The 13,822-nt window shown below is 58.0% G+C and overlaps 1 protein-coding gene across 7 annotated transcripts in view; it reads left to right on the forward strand.

The window, feature by feature from the left end:
- REXO1 (RNA exonuclease 1 homolog) overlaps positions 1–5,750 on the forward strand; it is a 40,856-nt gene extending 35,106 nt beyond the window's left edge. For all 7 annotated transcript variants that reach the window (XM_074809016.1, XM_074809017.1, XM_074809019.1 and 4 more), the window contains 2 exons: positions 1,984–2,104; positions 2,812–5,750. In XM_074809016.1, the coding sequence (XP_074665117.1) occupies positions 1,984–2,104; positions 2,812–2,900 (210 nt within the window). In that variant the 3' untranslated portion in view covers positions 2,901–5,750. The remainder of the gene's footprint in view (positions 1–1,983; positions 2,105–2,811) is intronic.
- The last annotated feature ends 8,072 nt before the right edge of the window (positions 5,751–13,822 follow it).

The raw sequence follows: 13,822 nt of genomic DNA on the forward strand, positions 1-13,822 counted from the left end.
GTTACTTTGATCAAGCTGTTTTGACCTTTTATCTGTCTTGTTTCCTGCCTGGCCCTCGTCAGTCTGCCCTGCACATCTCGGCCATCTCCGCTGTCCTGCGAGGGAGGGCTGTCCTCTCCCCTTGCACTCTGAACATAGATCCCCAGGGGCCTGTCCAGGGTCACCACGAAAGCGTGCAGCAGGCAGGAACTGAGTCTTTAGTCCATGCTCACAAGCCAGAGCTTCCTCCAGCCATTCTTTATCACACTTCATTGAAGAAGCTGTGGCTGCCAACTCGTGGCGATGGTTTGGAAGCAGGAGGTTTTAATGCCTGCAAAGCGCTTTACCTCTCCATGGCACCCCTTATCCCAGCCTCTCAGAGTTTATCATCATCATCAAAAAATTATTTAGAGTTTTATCAGCACAAGATGACTGTGTTGGCCTCTTAGAGGCATGATTTTCTCTTAGCATCACAGACACTGCCAAGAGAACGAACCCAAGAGCAATATAGCAGAGCGTGACAGGCGGTGGCATGTCAAGTCGTAATATCTGAAGGCTGTGGCAGTAAAGTTGACATCTCGCTAATGGCCATGGCAAGCTCCAAATGGTGATAGCATTTCAATTTTTATTTAAAGCTATATTATCCTGTTTCCTCAGTCTTCCTGATCTACATAAGTAATTATCATTGTGCCTGGGTGGATGCCAAACTTGACTGCAGTCTAGGAGAGATTATCCATAATGTTGGCAGTTTTATACTCCAAAGAGCGTAGCAGGTTGTTTCTGTTAAACTGCAGCTGTTCTCAGGCATTTACAGAGCTGGGCTATGAAACTATTAATGACGAAGTTACGGATTGTCATGCAACATTAGCTGGTGCCTAGGAAGAGTCGAGGCAGATGAGGAGACTGGATTATCAGGGTCCTACCTGAGTCATCCTGTGTCGAGACTTGCAGAGCTGTCTTTTGGTCAGGCATACAGGTTTATCTCTTAGACCTTGCATTTTACTCCTGTACTCAAGATGTGGGACTGCCTGCATCCACGTTCCTTCATCCACGTATTCTTGGCAACAGAGGATTAATCTTGTCTTGGCCCGAGAGTAATAGATCAGTATTTTAAAAAAAGCCAGCTTACCCTATGTTTATTGTTTATGGACTCTGTCAGATGTGGCCTTTTGGTCCACCCCAGGGCCCCTTGGTGCAGGGTGGGTGGTAGTTGACCTGTTCAGCATCCTCAGTGGCTCCAGTGTGATGACACTTCATACCTAGAGAACAGCAAACCTCTCCTGTGTGCCCAGGCACTTTGACCCAGACATGGGACCAGTCAGGGCCTCCCTCCCACCCACTGTGTAGTTCCTTATGCCCAGAGTACAAGATCTCCTTGTCCTGTTTCATCCTTGCTAAGCCGGTGCTGGTTAAAAACTTCCTGTTGACTCATTGCTGACAGACGGGAGGTTTTCAGGGTGGTTTGCACCTTGAAGGTCAGGCCTTTTCTGTAGAAGCGGTGTGATGTACAGTGGGTTAGGTACAGCTTTGACTTGCACGTCCTTCCCACTTCTGTCCACATCTTGAGAAGCAGTTGAAAGGCTGTTACAGGCTTTGTGGGGTCACCTGGTTCCTTGGCTTAGGTTTTCATTGTGAAAGACACTCAGAGGTATGCCACCTTCTCCAGGGTGTTAAGGATTACCTCTCCTGTCATTTGAGTTATACAAACTGAATTAGCCCTGAATTTCTGCTGCTTTGAATGTGCAGCTGGGCAGGGCTTTGGGGGCAGGTGTGTTGGCTGGCAGAGCACCGGGAAGCCTGTGTGCACGCACCCTTCAAGGGGGAGTCATCTTTGATTCAGCCAGAGCCTCTTGCAAGACTGGTTGGGTTGGAGCTTGGTGACAGCATCACACAGAGCCTGAGAGGCTGACCAGAAGATTGCTTTAGCATGGTTAATCCTAAGGAGTGTCCGTCCCCATGGAAGAGGGAAAATAAGCATGTTCCTTTCCTGCTTCCTCCCTCCAGCTTATCCATGGCACAGTGGTGGATACCGCAATCGTCTTTCCCCACCGGCTGGGTTTGCCTTACAAACGGGCTCTCCGAACGCTGATGGCAGACTACCTCAAGCGCATCATCCAGGACAATGGTGAGACCAAGGAGGAGCTGAGAGTGAGGGTCTTGTGTCCCATCCCAGCTGGATAGGGGCTCCTTGGACCTGCCTTCCTCTGCTCTCCCCAAGCCCACTCCTCTTGCTCCTAATCTTTGGTTTTTTTGCCGCATACTGTCTGGCAGTAGCTGTGAACGGGCCAGCATATGAAGTCTCTGCACAGACAGTTTCAGTGTGAACTCTGCTCTGAGTGAGGGCCAGCAGCACTTGCATCTTCCCTCTCTGTGCCCAGTGGGGGCCAGAGGAGTGGTGTGGGAAGGCCAGAGGTAGCTCTGTCAAGGCAGTGTCATGCCCTCCCTTCTCTCTCTGACAAACTGAGATTGACATGTTCCTTTTTGTCTTCCTTGAGCACATTGTAAACATGCTGCTGGAGAAATGGAGGCCTCTCTGACCTGCTACTCCACAGCCTGAGGGCTTACAGACTAGCAGGACTTTGGCCCTTAATTTAAACAAGGGAATGGTGTCAGGCTGAAGTCCAGCAAAAAATGTGTTTAGTGGAAATTCTTCCACTTTAAAACAGCCGCTGTGCTTCAGGGTGATCCCAGATGTGTCTGTGGTCGCTGTGGCAGAGGGCAGTGAGCAGTGGGGCCGGCAGTGTCGGGCAGGCCCTCGTCTGGAAGCCTTCCCCCGGGTCTGTGCTGTGGGTGCCAGGGTGGTGACTGCCCTCCTTGTCTTTCTGTCCCCAGTGGAAGGACACGACTCCAGCGAGGATGCCAGAGCTTGCATGGAGCTGATGGTCTGGAAGATCAAAGAAGATGCTAAAGTGAAACGATGACTTGCGCTTTTCTCTCTCCTGTTCCTCCTCCACCTCTTTGAAGCAGTGCAATAAATGCTCAGAGTAACACTGTCCACCCGTACGCAGCAGCATGCTACCCCAGGCTCCCCGTGCACTCGCAGGTATCTATGGGACTTACAGAACTGCTGCTGGCGCAGCTGAACGGCACCAGCTCACTGCTTGCAGGTCCCTGTGTCCAGATAGTGGCTCTCAGATCCTCTTTACTCCACCTGAGGGATACTCTGTGGTACAACAATTGCCTTGTAGGCATGGCAAGGTGGTTTTGAGTAGCGCAACCAGAGAGAACTTCTTGGTTCCTAGGAGAAGCTATTAGAGGTAGGTTGGATACGTGCAGAAGGATATTTCTGGTTCAGTTAAAGGTAGATCTTTTTCTCTTTTTTTTTTTTAAATGTGACTGAAATTGCCTCTGTACTCCAATACTGCTTGATTCCTGCAGTGTTTGGAGATGGGGGAAATGGAAGAAGGTTGGGCGGGAAGCTGTAAAGTGAGTGGATTTGCATAGCTGGTGTGTGAATGGCGAGCAAGGGGTGGTGAGAGCCGAGGATCAAGCCATCCAGGAGGAGATCCTGGTGCAGTCCCACTGTGGAGGAGAAAGCCAGAGCTGCAAGAGAGGGAAGCTGTCTCTGAGAGCGTGTGGTGGGAGCAGCAGGTTGGAGAGGAATGAGATGGGGTCAGGGGAATTGCTGCCTGCTGTGACCCAGGCGATCTCTTCAGTGAGGGCTGGCGTCCTGGCTCTGCAGTTGCTGCAAAAGGAGGAAACCAGAAGTGTCAGACCTTGCCCAGACCTCGGAGAGCTGTGTGTGTAGGGGTGAGGCAAGGGACAGCGGGGCTGCAGCAAATTGGGCTCCCAGAGCCAGGCAGCAACTTTCAGCCCTCCAGGGGAGGAGCCGTGTTGGGGAGGGCAGTGGTAAGAGCAGGCATCGTGTCTTTGCGGGTTAGGACAAGCTGTCCTTCCCCTGACCCTGAGCTTCCAGCATGTCTCCAGCAAGCTTGTATGTAGGGATCAAGATTTTTTGGGGGACCTAGGTGCAGCTAAGATTGCACCTAAGGGTGGCCCCGAGCTGTCTGCAGGACTCCCCACCAGTCTGTCCCTGAGAGCAGGGACTCAATGCAGACAAGAGCAAAAGCAATAGGTAAAAATTATTCTTTTAAACTAGTTTACATGTTGGGTGTTTTAAGGAGAGCAGAATGCCCAGTTATTGTCTGTCTGGCCCCCTGGACAAAATTAATTGTCGAGAGCGTGTCTGTCACACTTGGGGTGACTGGGGCAGGAGCGCAGGCAGACTGGGTGGCTCTGGTGGCCTCTCTCTGCCCAGGCTCTGCTGCTGTCGGGGGAACAGCAGAGCTGATGGAAATAGTCCCTGGTAGATGAGGTTTTTTAGCTGAGGTCCAGGCAGCAGCTCAGCCCCGTTACTGGCGTTGCTTCCCCGCAGTGGCTGGTGGGGTGCTGGCCCCTGCGGCCCTGGCACGGGCTGGCTGTGTTGCTCTGGTGGCAGCGGGGCAGGGGAGCTGCTGGGTTTTGGTTCCTGCTGGAGCTGGGTCTAGCTCATTCCTTTGTACCGCCGCTGGCGGTGCTGGGCTCAGAGTTTGGGGACGTGCTGCGTGTCCCCTGGCATGTCCTGCTGACCTGTTCCACCTCTGCGGTGGCGGGGAGGTGCGTGGGGCTGGGCTGTGTGCCATGGGCAGGGGTGTCCTCCTCAGCGTGGGCCGGAGGGTTCTGGGACATGCACAAGCCCTGGGAGTCTTTCCCTGTCCCACTGCTGTCCTCGGAGGCGGGATGTGGCTTTCAGTGCCAGACCTCTGCCAGGTGCTGCTGAAGCTACGGGGGGAGCAGGGCCTGTAGAGGCTCCTGCTCTTGCTGAGCCCTTCTGCATTTCCTCTGGCGGGCAGTGGCGCAGGCTCCCAGCCTGTTGGTTACCCCAAACTTTGGGCCGTGCAGCTCCCTGCCGCTCGCCCAGCGCTCCGCAGGGCACGTCTCATCCCGCTCTCCTCGCAGCCCCCCCTTGCCAAGCGTGGCAGCCGCCTCCTTCCCTGCCGTGGGGCTTCCATGTGAAGCAGCCTCAGGACACCTTGTCCCCCTCTCCCATCGCCTGTGGGGAACGGGGTGCTGTTCCTGCCCAGGCCGTGGGAGAGATGGAGAGAAAGTTCAGTGCTTCCGAACCAGGGAGGGAAGGTTTGTTCCCGCTTCTGCCTGTTTCCCATGTTTATCCCCCCATTTATCTTCACGCCTGGCTGCAGCGACGCAATGTACCGGGAGCAGCCGATCTACAGCGCAGCCACGTTCGATTTCAGAGCTGGCTCTTGCCTCGAGGTTCCCCCGTTACTCGACAGGCAGCCCCAGCTCCCCGGCCCTCTCCCGCCGCAGCTGCCTTCCCTGGAAAAGCCGACACGTTTCCAACGTGGACGCGGCATGTGGGGTCCTGCTTGGGGAGCTGGTTGCTTGGCTTGACCTCACCACCTGGGCTTGGGGAAGCAGAACATCACTGCAGGACGTGCTCCTCCAGGCATGGGTCTGCCAGGCCAGGGGACCTCGGTCATTTCCCATTCCTTTTCCCACTGGGACCCCCTAAAATGAGGCTTTTGGATTTGGGGGGGAGATTGCCTGTCTCGTGGGATGTTAGTGGGGAGGCAGCCCGCTTCCCCTGCGCTGGCGGCGTGGGTCAGGGCAGGCGTCAGCCACCCAGGCTGCCCTCGCCTCCGCCCCCGGGCACAGTAACACTGTAAAACCCAGAGGTTTGTGGCTGGTAAGAGGTTTTTGGGTTGTATATAACTATTGTAACCTGTAACTTTTTGTAATTGTTTTTAATAAAAGAGTGTTGACTAGACGCACGCTCCTGAGTCTGGCTCTGCTCTGCTTGGGGCCGGGCTGGGAGGGCGGGTGCTGGAGCCGTCCTGGAGGCAGGGAGGGCCTGGGCAGGCTCTGGACCATCCCATCAACTCGCAGCCGCTGTTATTTCCTCGTGTCCTCACAAAGTAGAGCCCAGTCTCTTCACAGCTCTCAAGGGTCTGTGCCTCTCCGTGGCACATCATCCTGCTGGAGCGAAACCAGTGTGACTCGTCCAGCCCAACCCGCTGGGACTGCGAGATGAGGCGATGCTGCGGCGCCCGGGCCCTGTCCCTGTCCTTGCTCTGTGCAAACCCCTCTCGCCCCCCAGGCCGTGCCCTGAGCCCCTGGGCAGCAGCGGGGCAGGTCCTGGCTCCTCTTGTCTCCAGCCTGGAGCTGGGGCGAAAGCCCAGGAGCGCTGGCACCCGCCTCGGCGTCCTCCCACCGCCTGGCCGGGCTCCCCAGGAGAGCCCGTATCAATCTCGCAAATGGGGCAGGAATTAAAGTGCCAAGTGAAGGAGCTGATTCAGCATGGAGGAAGAGGTGAAGGTAAAAAGTTCAAATAAAAAAATAATAGGCTATTAGATGACCTCACTGGCAATGTGTTTTATTTAACGTGCTGGTGATGGCGTGGTGATGGCAGCGGTTACTTAGAATGCTATAAAAGTCACAGCTGGCGTGTGTTCTCGGCCACCTCTGGGGCCTTTGAGGGGCCCGGTGTGCTGAGCTCTGGCATAACCTCCCCGGTGCCACCCCTTCCCCTGCGGGGGCCCCTCTCCTCCCACCACGTCCCCCTCTTGCAGGTCACCTGCTGTCAGGCCAGCAGGTGTTGAGGGTTTGAAGAGCCCAGGTCGCAGGTGAACACCGCTCACCCATCCTCGGGTGTGCAGATGGACACACGGATGGACAGATGGACCCAGGTGTGTGTTCAGCGTCTGTCTTGGAGGTCTGAGACTCATTTTTCCCTGGGAAAACCTCATCTCCCAGAGGTGCTGCCGGCACTGGGGCATCACCAACAGAAACGGCAGCCAGGGGCTTTCTGAAACCTTTGCTCCTTTGGGATCCTTCACCTCTGACTCAAAGCGCAGCCTCTGGGCTTGGTGCTGCCTGTTCCCCGCCACCAGCTCGGCTTTTGGAGGCTGGAGCTGAAGTGGGGGAAGCAAATGAGCAGAGAGACCCCCGTGCTGTAACACGGGACCCTCACCTCTTGAACCCCCTCGGGGAGGCCACGCGGGCACAGCCAGCTCCTTCAGGGTGAGCTGGAATTCGGAGAGGTGACACAAAAGTCAAAGGCTGGGAAAAAAGGCTCGATTTCCACCCCAGCTCAGAGGTGCTGGGGTGTTACAAATCCCCCCGCTTTGTCCCCTCCCTTGCCAAGGGGTCCAGCCCCCGTCCCCACACACTGTGCCTGTATCGATCTGCGGAAACAGCCTCTGGCCCCTGTCCCAGTCTAAGCCCTTTGCCAGCGAATTGGTGCCACTGGGCTGGCCGTGTCCTCGCAGCTGTGACCTGCTGGCTCCCTGACGGCACTGTCAGAGCTTGTTTCAGCTGCGGGAGGAGGGTCCCTGCCCTGCTCCTGCCTCTGTTGCACTGGTTGCAGCTCAGCTTTTCCATGGCTGCTGCTCTCCCTGCCCACGGCTTTGCTTTCCCAGGCAGGGAGGGAATTTCCAAACCCAAATCAAAGCAGCCTCCTGCCTCCTTGCAAGGCGGGGGAGAGGTTATGGGCAGCCCAGGGGACTGGCTGGGCACATGGGGTCACAGAATCATTCAGGTTGGAAAAGACCCTCGGGATCATCGAGTCCAACCATCAGCCCAACTCTACAAAGTTCTCCCCTACCCCACATCCCCCAACAGCTCATCCAAACGGCCCTTAAACACACCCAGGGATGGGGACTCCACCCCCTCCCTGGGCAGCCTATTCCACTCTCTGACCACTCTTTCTCTGAAGAATTTTTTCCCAATGTCCAGGCCATAACATGGTCATTTTCTGCAGCTGCAGCTGAGACTGGACAGCTCATCACATGCAGCCCTGCGTTTGCAGATGCTACCAGGGTTTGCGTCAGGCCCCATCTCATCCTGCAGCATCGTCCCCCATCAAGGGGCATCTGTGTGTCACCCCCTGCCACCGAACCACCCGGCGCAGGTCAGAGGTGACTGCGGTCATCGATCCTCTCTTTAAAAACCTTTTTACCGCAGTTTGTCCAGAACCTCCAGGCAGGCGAGGGCTGGGCCGAGGCGGGGGGGGGAGTAGCCATCATGTGTTGGGGGTCCCATGGCTTCTGTGTGCAGGCAGGAAAGCTCCTTATGCAGGGACATTGGTGCAGTGAAGCCCTTTCTGCCACAGTCGATGGGGACAGGGACCTCGTGGCAGCCCCCGCACATCCCTTCCCTCCTCACTCCTCCTTGCTCCAGCCTTTTGCTTGGCCAGACCCAGGGTCGATGCCCTGAGCCCGGGTACCTCAGCTGCTCCGCTCCGTGCCTCAGTTTCCCCCGGGGTGGCAGCGAAGGATGCCTGTGCCCCCGCCATGGCCCTGCAGTGCAGTGCAGGGGAGCTGCGGGGCTCTGCAGACATGGGGGTCCCTGTTCCCTGCCCTAAACCTGCAGCAGGGAGAGGGGATGACACTGGTGTCACTGCAGGGACCAGGGTCCTCCTGCACCCTCCAACCACCAGTGAGAGAAGGGAACTGGCCAGACTGGGGACCAGGGGCTGGCAGTGGGTGAGAAACAGTCCGCACCAGTGACCCGCCCTGTCCCCTTCCCAGCACTGTCCCCTGGCCTGAGGTGGCTGCACAGTGGCTGGGAACAGAGGAGGAGGAAGAGGAGGGTGCAGGTGCTGAGCAGGAAGGAGGGCAGCACCCAACTGGCTGTGCAGAGTTGGGGGGGAATGAGTTTTTGGGTGTTGCATGCGAGTTCTGGGTGCTGAGGGCAGCACTGACTCCTGCCACAGCCTCTGCATGGGGCAGTTCTGGTCCGGGGGCTCACAGGAGGCAGCAGCCATGCCTGGAGGCAGCCACGGACGCTGCCCGTCCATCGCCCCGTGACGGCCCCGCCATCGCGTCTGCTGGCAGCTGAGCTGGGACCAAAGTTTGGGGCATTAATGGGAGCCCAGGGAGGTGCCGGCTCGAGGCTGGGGGCTGCCCGTGGGGCTGCTCCCAGGCTGAGAAACAACCCCTGTCCCACAGGGAAACATTGCTAAATTATTATTATTATTTTCTCCAAACAAATGGGGCTTTGTAGCTGCTCGGCCGGTTGGAACAGGGCACCTGGAGCTGCTCGGTCCACAAGCAAAGGTAAAAAACCAGCCTCAAAGGTTTAACTCTTCCCTGCAAACACAAGAGGCTGCAACAGGATCTGTCGCTGCCACCGGGCAGCCCCCACCAGGGTCTTCTGCGCCCGGAGAGGGGGACACGCTGGGACGGGCACTGCGGCGCCCGAAGGAGCATCCTCTGCCCCGGCGCTGGGCTGCGCGCGGCCTCCCGGCGCTCACTTAATTGCACCGGGGGGGGTTCAGCTAATTGCAGGGGGCGATTGATTGATAAAAATGTCATTTTCGCTGGCTGCAGTTGCCAGGGTCACCCCGGCTGTTCTCCGCCAGCCGAGGTTATTGGTTCCCGAGTGCCCAAAGCCACATGTCCCTGCAGGGGAGACACCGGGGCGGGTGTGGAAATCCTTTTCCTTCCTCCGGAACTGGCCCGCTGCTGCTGGAGGCAGCGAGCGGCTGTGAAAACCGAGGGGACACGGAGTTTTAGGGCCGGGACCTGTCCCTGCCATGCCCATGTGGCCGCTGGCCCTTCCCGGCGGTGCCGGTGCCGCCGTCTGAGGGTCTTCGCGGGGCCCAGCGCTGCGCGTGCTGCCGGGGCAGAGGGAGCAGGTAGGGGATGGCAGGTGAGGGCAGAACGGCGGAATTTCCTCGTAGATGCTGCTCCAGCACCGTGGCAGTGGCGGAGGAGCTGCCACGGGAGAGCAGGTGTGAAAGGCTCCGGGAGCGGGAAGGGAGAAACGCCACTTGTGTTTGGAGAGAGGGGTTGGGTTAATGTTAATGGTCATGATCCGGGGCTGCGAAAATGCAACAAATTGCTCCCAGCAGGACTGGCCGGACCCCACCACGGTTGAGAACAGAGACTCCTCGGTCCCGGCCATGCTCCAGCGCCCGCCCCGCTCCCACCACTGGCATTTGCTCAGACCGTGTAACGAAACGTCCTGCCCTGCCCGCTGTGACCCAGAGCTCTCCCTTCGAGCTGAAACCCTCTTGGCAGCCACTGCTTTTTATTTCAAAATGACACATGCTGCTGTTCACCAGCTTTGCATGACAATTAACAATAACTCATTAATTTGGCTTCTCTCACAGCACCAGCCCCTTAGGCAAGGGTTGGGTGAGGTTTTCCCCTCCCTGTTCAGGAGGGGAGGAGCAGCCCCGGGATGGGGGATGCACCAAGTCCGCACCCCACCACTGTGGGTCAGGTGCTGGCCAGTATCACCCAGCGCCCCGTGGGGACACGGGGACACGGGGGTGTGGGGACACGGTGCAGCTGTGTTGTTTATGGACCTCGAACGAGTTATTCATGACTGCGCAGTAAATGCTTTATGGACTGTCGGGCCAGCGCTTGGTTAATTGCCTCCGGGTTTCTGTGGTTAATTGCAGCGAGCAATTAATCTAATGACGACTAACGCAGGACCACTACAGTGGGGCCTTTGCTGGCGTGCAGCATGAGCGCGGGGTGGGATGGGAGAGCAGGGAGACACGGGGCTGGCTCTCATCTCGTTAGCTGCTGTCACTAATGAGGCGGCCTCTGTCCCCAGCTGGGTTTGCCGTCCCAGCGCTGTCACCTCGGGGCTGCTCAGAGGTGGCACGGTTCGCTTGTGCCTTCGGCCTCCTCTTCTTCAGCTGGCCCCTGCTCCCACTTTCCTCGGTTTTCAAGGTACAGCCTGAGCCCCACTGAGCTGCTGCCAGACCCCGAGGGCTCCGGGGGGGGACTGGGCACTCCCCAGTGAAACCAGTTCAGCCCTGGTGTAGCCCAATGCCCTCGCTACCCAAATCTGCCTGCCCTCTGCCTAAACACTGCCCCGGAGATGCTTGTGCCCACCCGATGCCCTCAGACCCAGTTTGGGACCACCTGCCTCTCCACTGGGACAGTGGTGGGGATGCCCTGGCCATGACACCGTATCCCCATCCCCTGGCAGATCCCACGAGAACAGCTCCTGCAGCAGCAGCTCTGGGTTGTTTTGAATCAAGCCGGGCCAAGATGATAAATCAGGGCAGGTTTTGAGCCGTGCCCAGCAAGGAGGGGGAGCGCTGGGGGGTGCCCAGCGAGGGTGCCCTGGCAGCAGGCAGTGAGAGGCAGGCAGCCAGGATGGGAGGCGGGCAGGGCAGGCAGGTCCCTGCGGAGGCCAGGGCTGGAGGTGTGGCATGGGCTGTCCCCACGGTCCCTGCGTGGGGCAGGACGGGTGGCAGCAGTCCCCCTCCGTGCTGTGGTGGCAGGAGCTCGGTGGCTGCCCGGGGCTGTCGGCAGGGCCACAGGCAGGATCGGTGCAGGTACGGGGACCCAGGGGGGAGGATGGCAAGGTGGCACCCCCTCCCTCAGGGCAGCAGGTCCCAAGAGCTGCCATCCTCCTCCTCCCGCTCGTTTCAGGGCACCCATGGGTGCTGAGTGGGACCTGAGCGGGCAGTGGGTGCGGTGGGGGGCTCATTGCCAGCGGGTCCTTCAGGGCTCTCCCAGGAGCTGCATCTCTCCCTGTGGACCCCAGGGAGAAGGGGGGAGCCCACGGCAGCACCCCTCTAACAAAGCTGCCATTGGATGCTGGGCACGGAGGAGCCTTTTGGGATGGGGGAGCTGCCTTTTCACCTGGAGCCCCATCAAAGCAGGTGGAAAAATAGGGTGAGCGGAGGGAAACTCATGGCCCGGGCATGTGGCTGGAGCTGGGCAAAATACCCCAAGAGGCTTTAATGAGCCGTGATCCACCCGGCCGGTGCGCGGGGGTGTTTCCGGCGTGACGAGGGCAGGAGGAGGCATGAACCAGCTGCTGCCGAACGCACCCACCCACCCACTCGTCACCCGTCCTTGGGCTGGTGCCACCGACCGCTGTCGCGATGGGGCTGAGTCTGGGGTGACGCTGGAGCTGCAGCAACTGGGGGGTTGGCGGCGGGGGGGTCCCCGGGGTGGCGGGGCGCTGGCTGATAGTCAGGGACGCTGCAGTCAGGTAAACAACAGCAGCACTCACAAGGCTGGTTACAGCAACACACACCAGCCCCGGGCAGGGGACCGTGGCGGGGGTCAAGCTGGTCCCATCCCCCCCTTTTTTTTTTTGTCTGGGAGGGAGCAGGAGGGGCAGAAAGGCGACCAGAAAGCCTTGGCTGCAGGTGGTGGCTGTGTTGGCTCTGGTAGGTGCTCCCAGGGAACCCAACATGTCTCACACTAATTCCTGTACTGAGCAACATTTCAACATTTATCCGGAGATTTCAGAAACAAAAACCGTCACAGAAACCCCGCACCAGCGGGTCGGATCAGCGACCGACATAAATCTCCACGTGTTTCACTAACCCGGGCCAAACCCTTGTGGCGCGGTGCCTGTTCCTGCTTAAAACTGGTTTATTTGTGTTCAGCCACGCAAACTAGCCTAAAATTGTGGGGTTTGGGTGAGAAAGCTCTGCTTTGGATCTTGTTAGCACCCAGCAGCACCACGTGGGTGCTTTACAGCCCAAGCCCTCAGGGACCATCGGGACGGGATGTTCCCCGCTGGGACGGGTGGACCAGCCGGTTCATCCCAGGCACTGAGTTGGAGGAACATCCCGTGGGTTAATAAATCATTGCTGGGCTAGATGGGGGGTGGAGCAGTGGTCAGAGGATGTCTTGTGCCTTTGACCATCGCTGGCCCTTTTTGGCCCCGGGAAGCTCCAGGCTGGGGCTGGTGCAGGGTTTGGCCGCCCGCCCGGGGCTGGCAGGGCGCCCGGCACCCACTTCCAGCCACTTCCCGCCTACTCCAAGTGCAATTTTTATTTCTAATGAGGCGATGAGAGAGGTTTGTCAAGAGTTTTCTTGGACCCAAGGTTTCTTGGATGCCTCTTTGGAAGTATTTCTCTAGTGCTCTCTTTTTTTATTCTCCTTTTTTTCCCTTTTCCCCCTGCTCCTGGGCTCTGTCAAGAGGCTGTTTTCCCGGCTGCCTTTGTGCGGCACTCAGCTCCACAGAGTGTCCCGCATTTGCCAACTGCAGGTGCTTAATTAGCTGTACATTCGTTTGGCATCAGCCGGGAACAGGGGTGCTTTGGAGCCAATGAGCGGTGCGTGGAGGGGCTGATGGTGATCGTCACTGGGTACAGCGGGGCTCAGAGATGACAGACACAGTGGGGACATGATGGACAGTCAACTTCAGGCCTGATCCCGAGCACAAGAAGGACCTTCTGAAAGGGTGACCACCGACAAAACTAAGGTCTTCTAGTGCATCTTGGTGAGACTCGGGGCAGGGCAGGGTTGGACCCTTTGATTAAAGCGATCGTACCGTTTGCTGGTTTGGAAGAGGTGAGCCCAGGCAAACATCTTGGTACTCATCGCTGTCAGCCTCAGCTTTAATACTGATGTCCTGGAGCAAGGAGCAAGGTCAGAAGATGCTTTGAGCAATGGGTCAGGACCTCGAGGGCACTAACAGGTGTTAATGGCCCTAAGCAGCCTCCCCTGGTACCTCTCCACACCCGCCCATGGGCTCTAGTTAAGCTCAGCCCTGGGGTTCAGTCCTAGCCCAAGCTTTGTTGCAGGTGGGTGTGTCTCCAGCTTGGCCACATGCCTGTGCCTGGCCATGGACCCAGCCCTCTACCCTTTACTTTCTGGCCTGGCCTTGGAGCTGGTCTTGTCCCAGTGGACCCGCCCAGCAATCACTGAGCTCTGTCTCACCTTGGCCTGTGTCACCAGACCTGATCCTGACCTGTGTGTTGACTTCCTAGCTTGAATCTGGACCTAATTCATCATAAACTTGACTGGAGATCTGGGCTCAGGGTTGACCCCAGCTGCCACCCCTAGATGCTCATGGTTGGGGACTGCAGGATGGACAGGGGCTGGTGGGGCCCTGTGGTGCCCTGGCCCAGTGT

The sequence above is a fragment of the Strix aluco genome, chromosome 29 (assembly GCF_031877795.1).
Source record: "Strix aluco isolate bStrAlu1 chromosome 29, bStrAlu1.hap1, whole genome shotgun sequence".
NCBI lineage: Eukaryota > Metazoa > Chordata > Aves > Strigiformes > Strigidae > Strix > Strix aluco.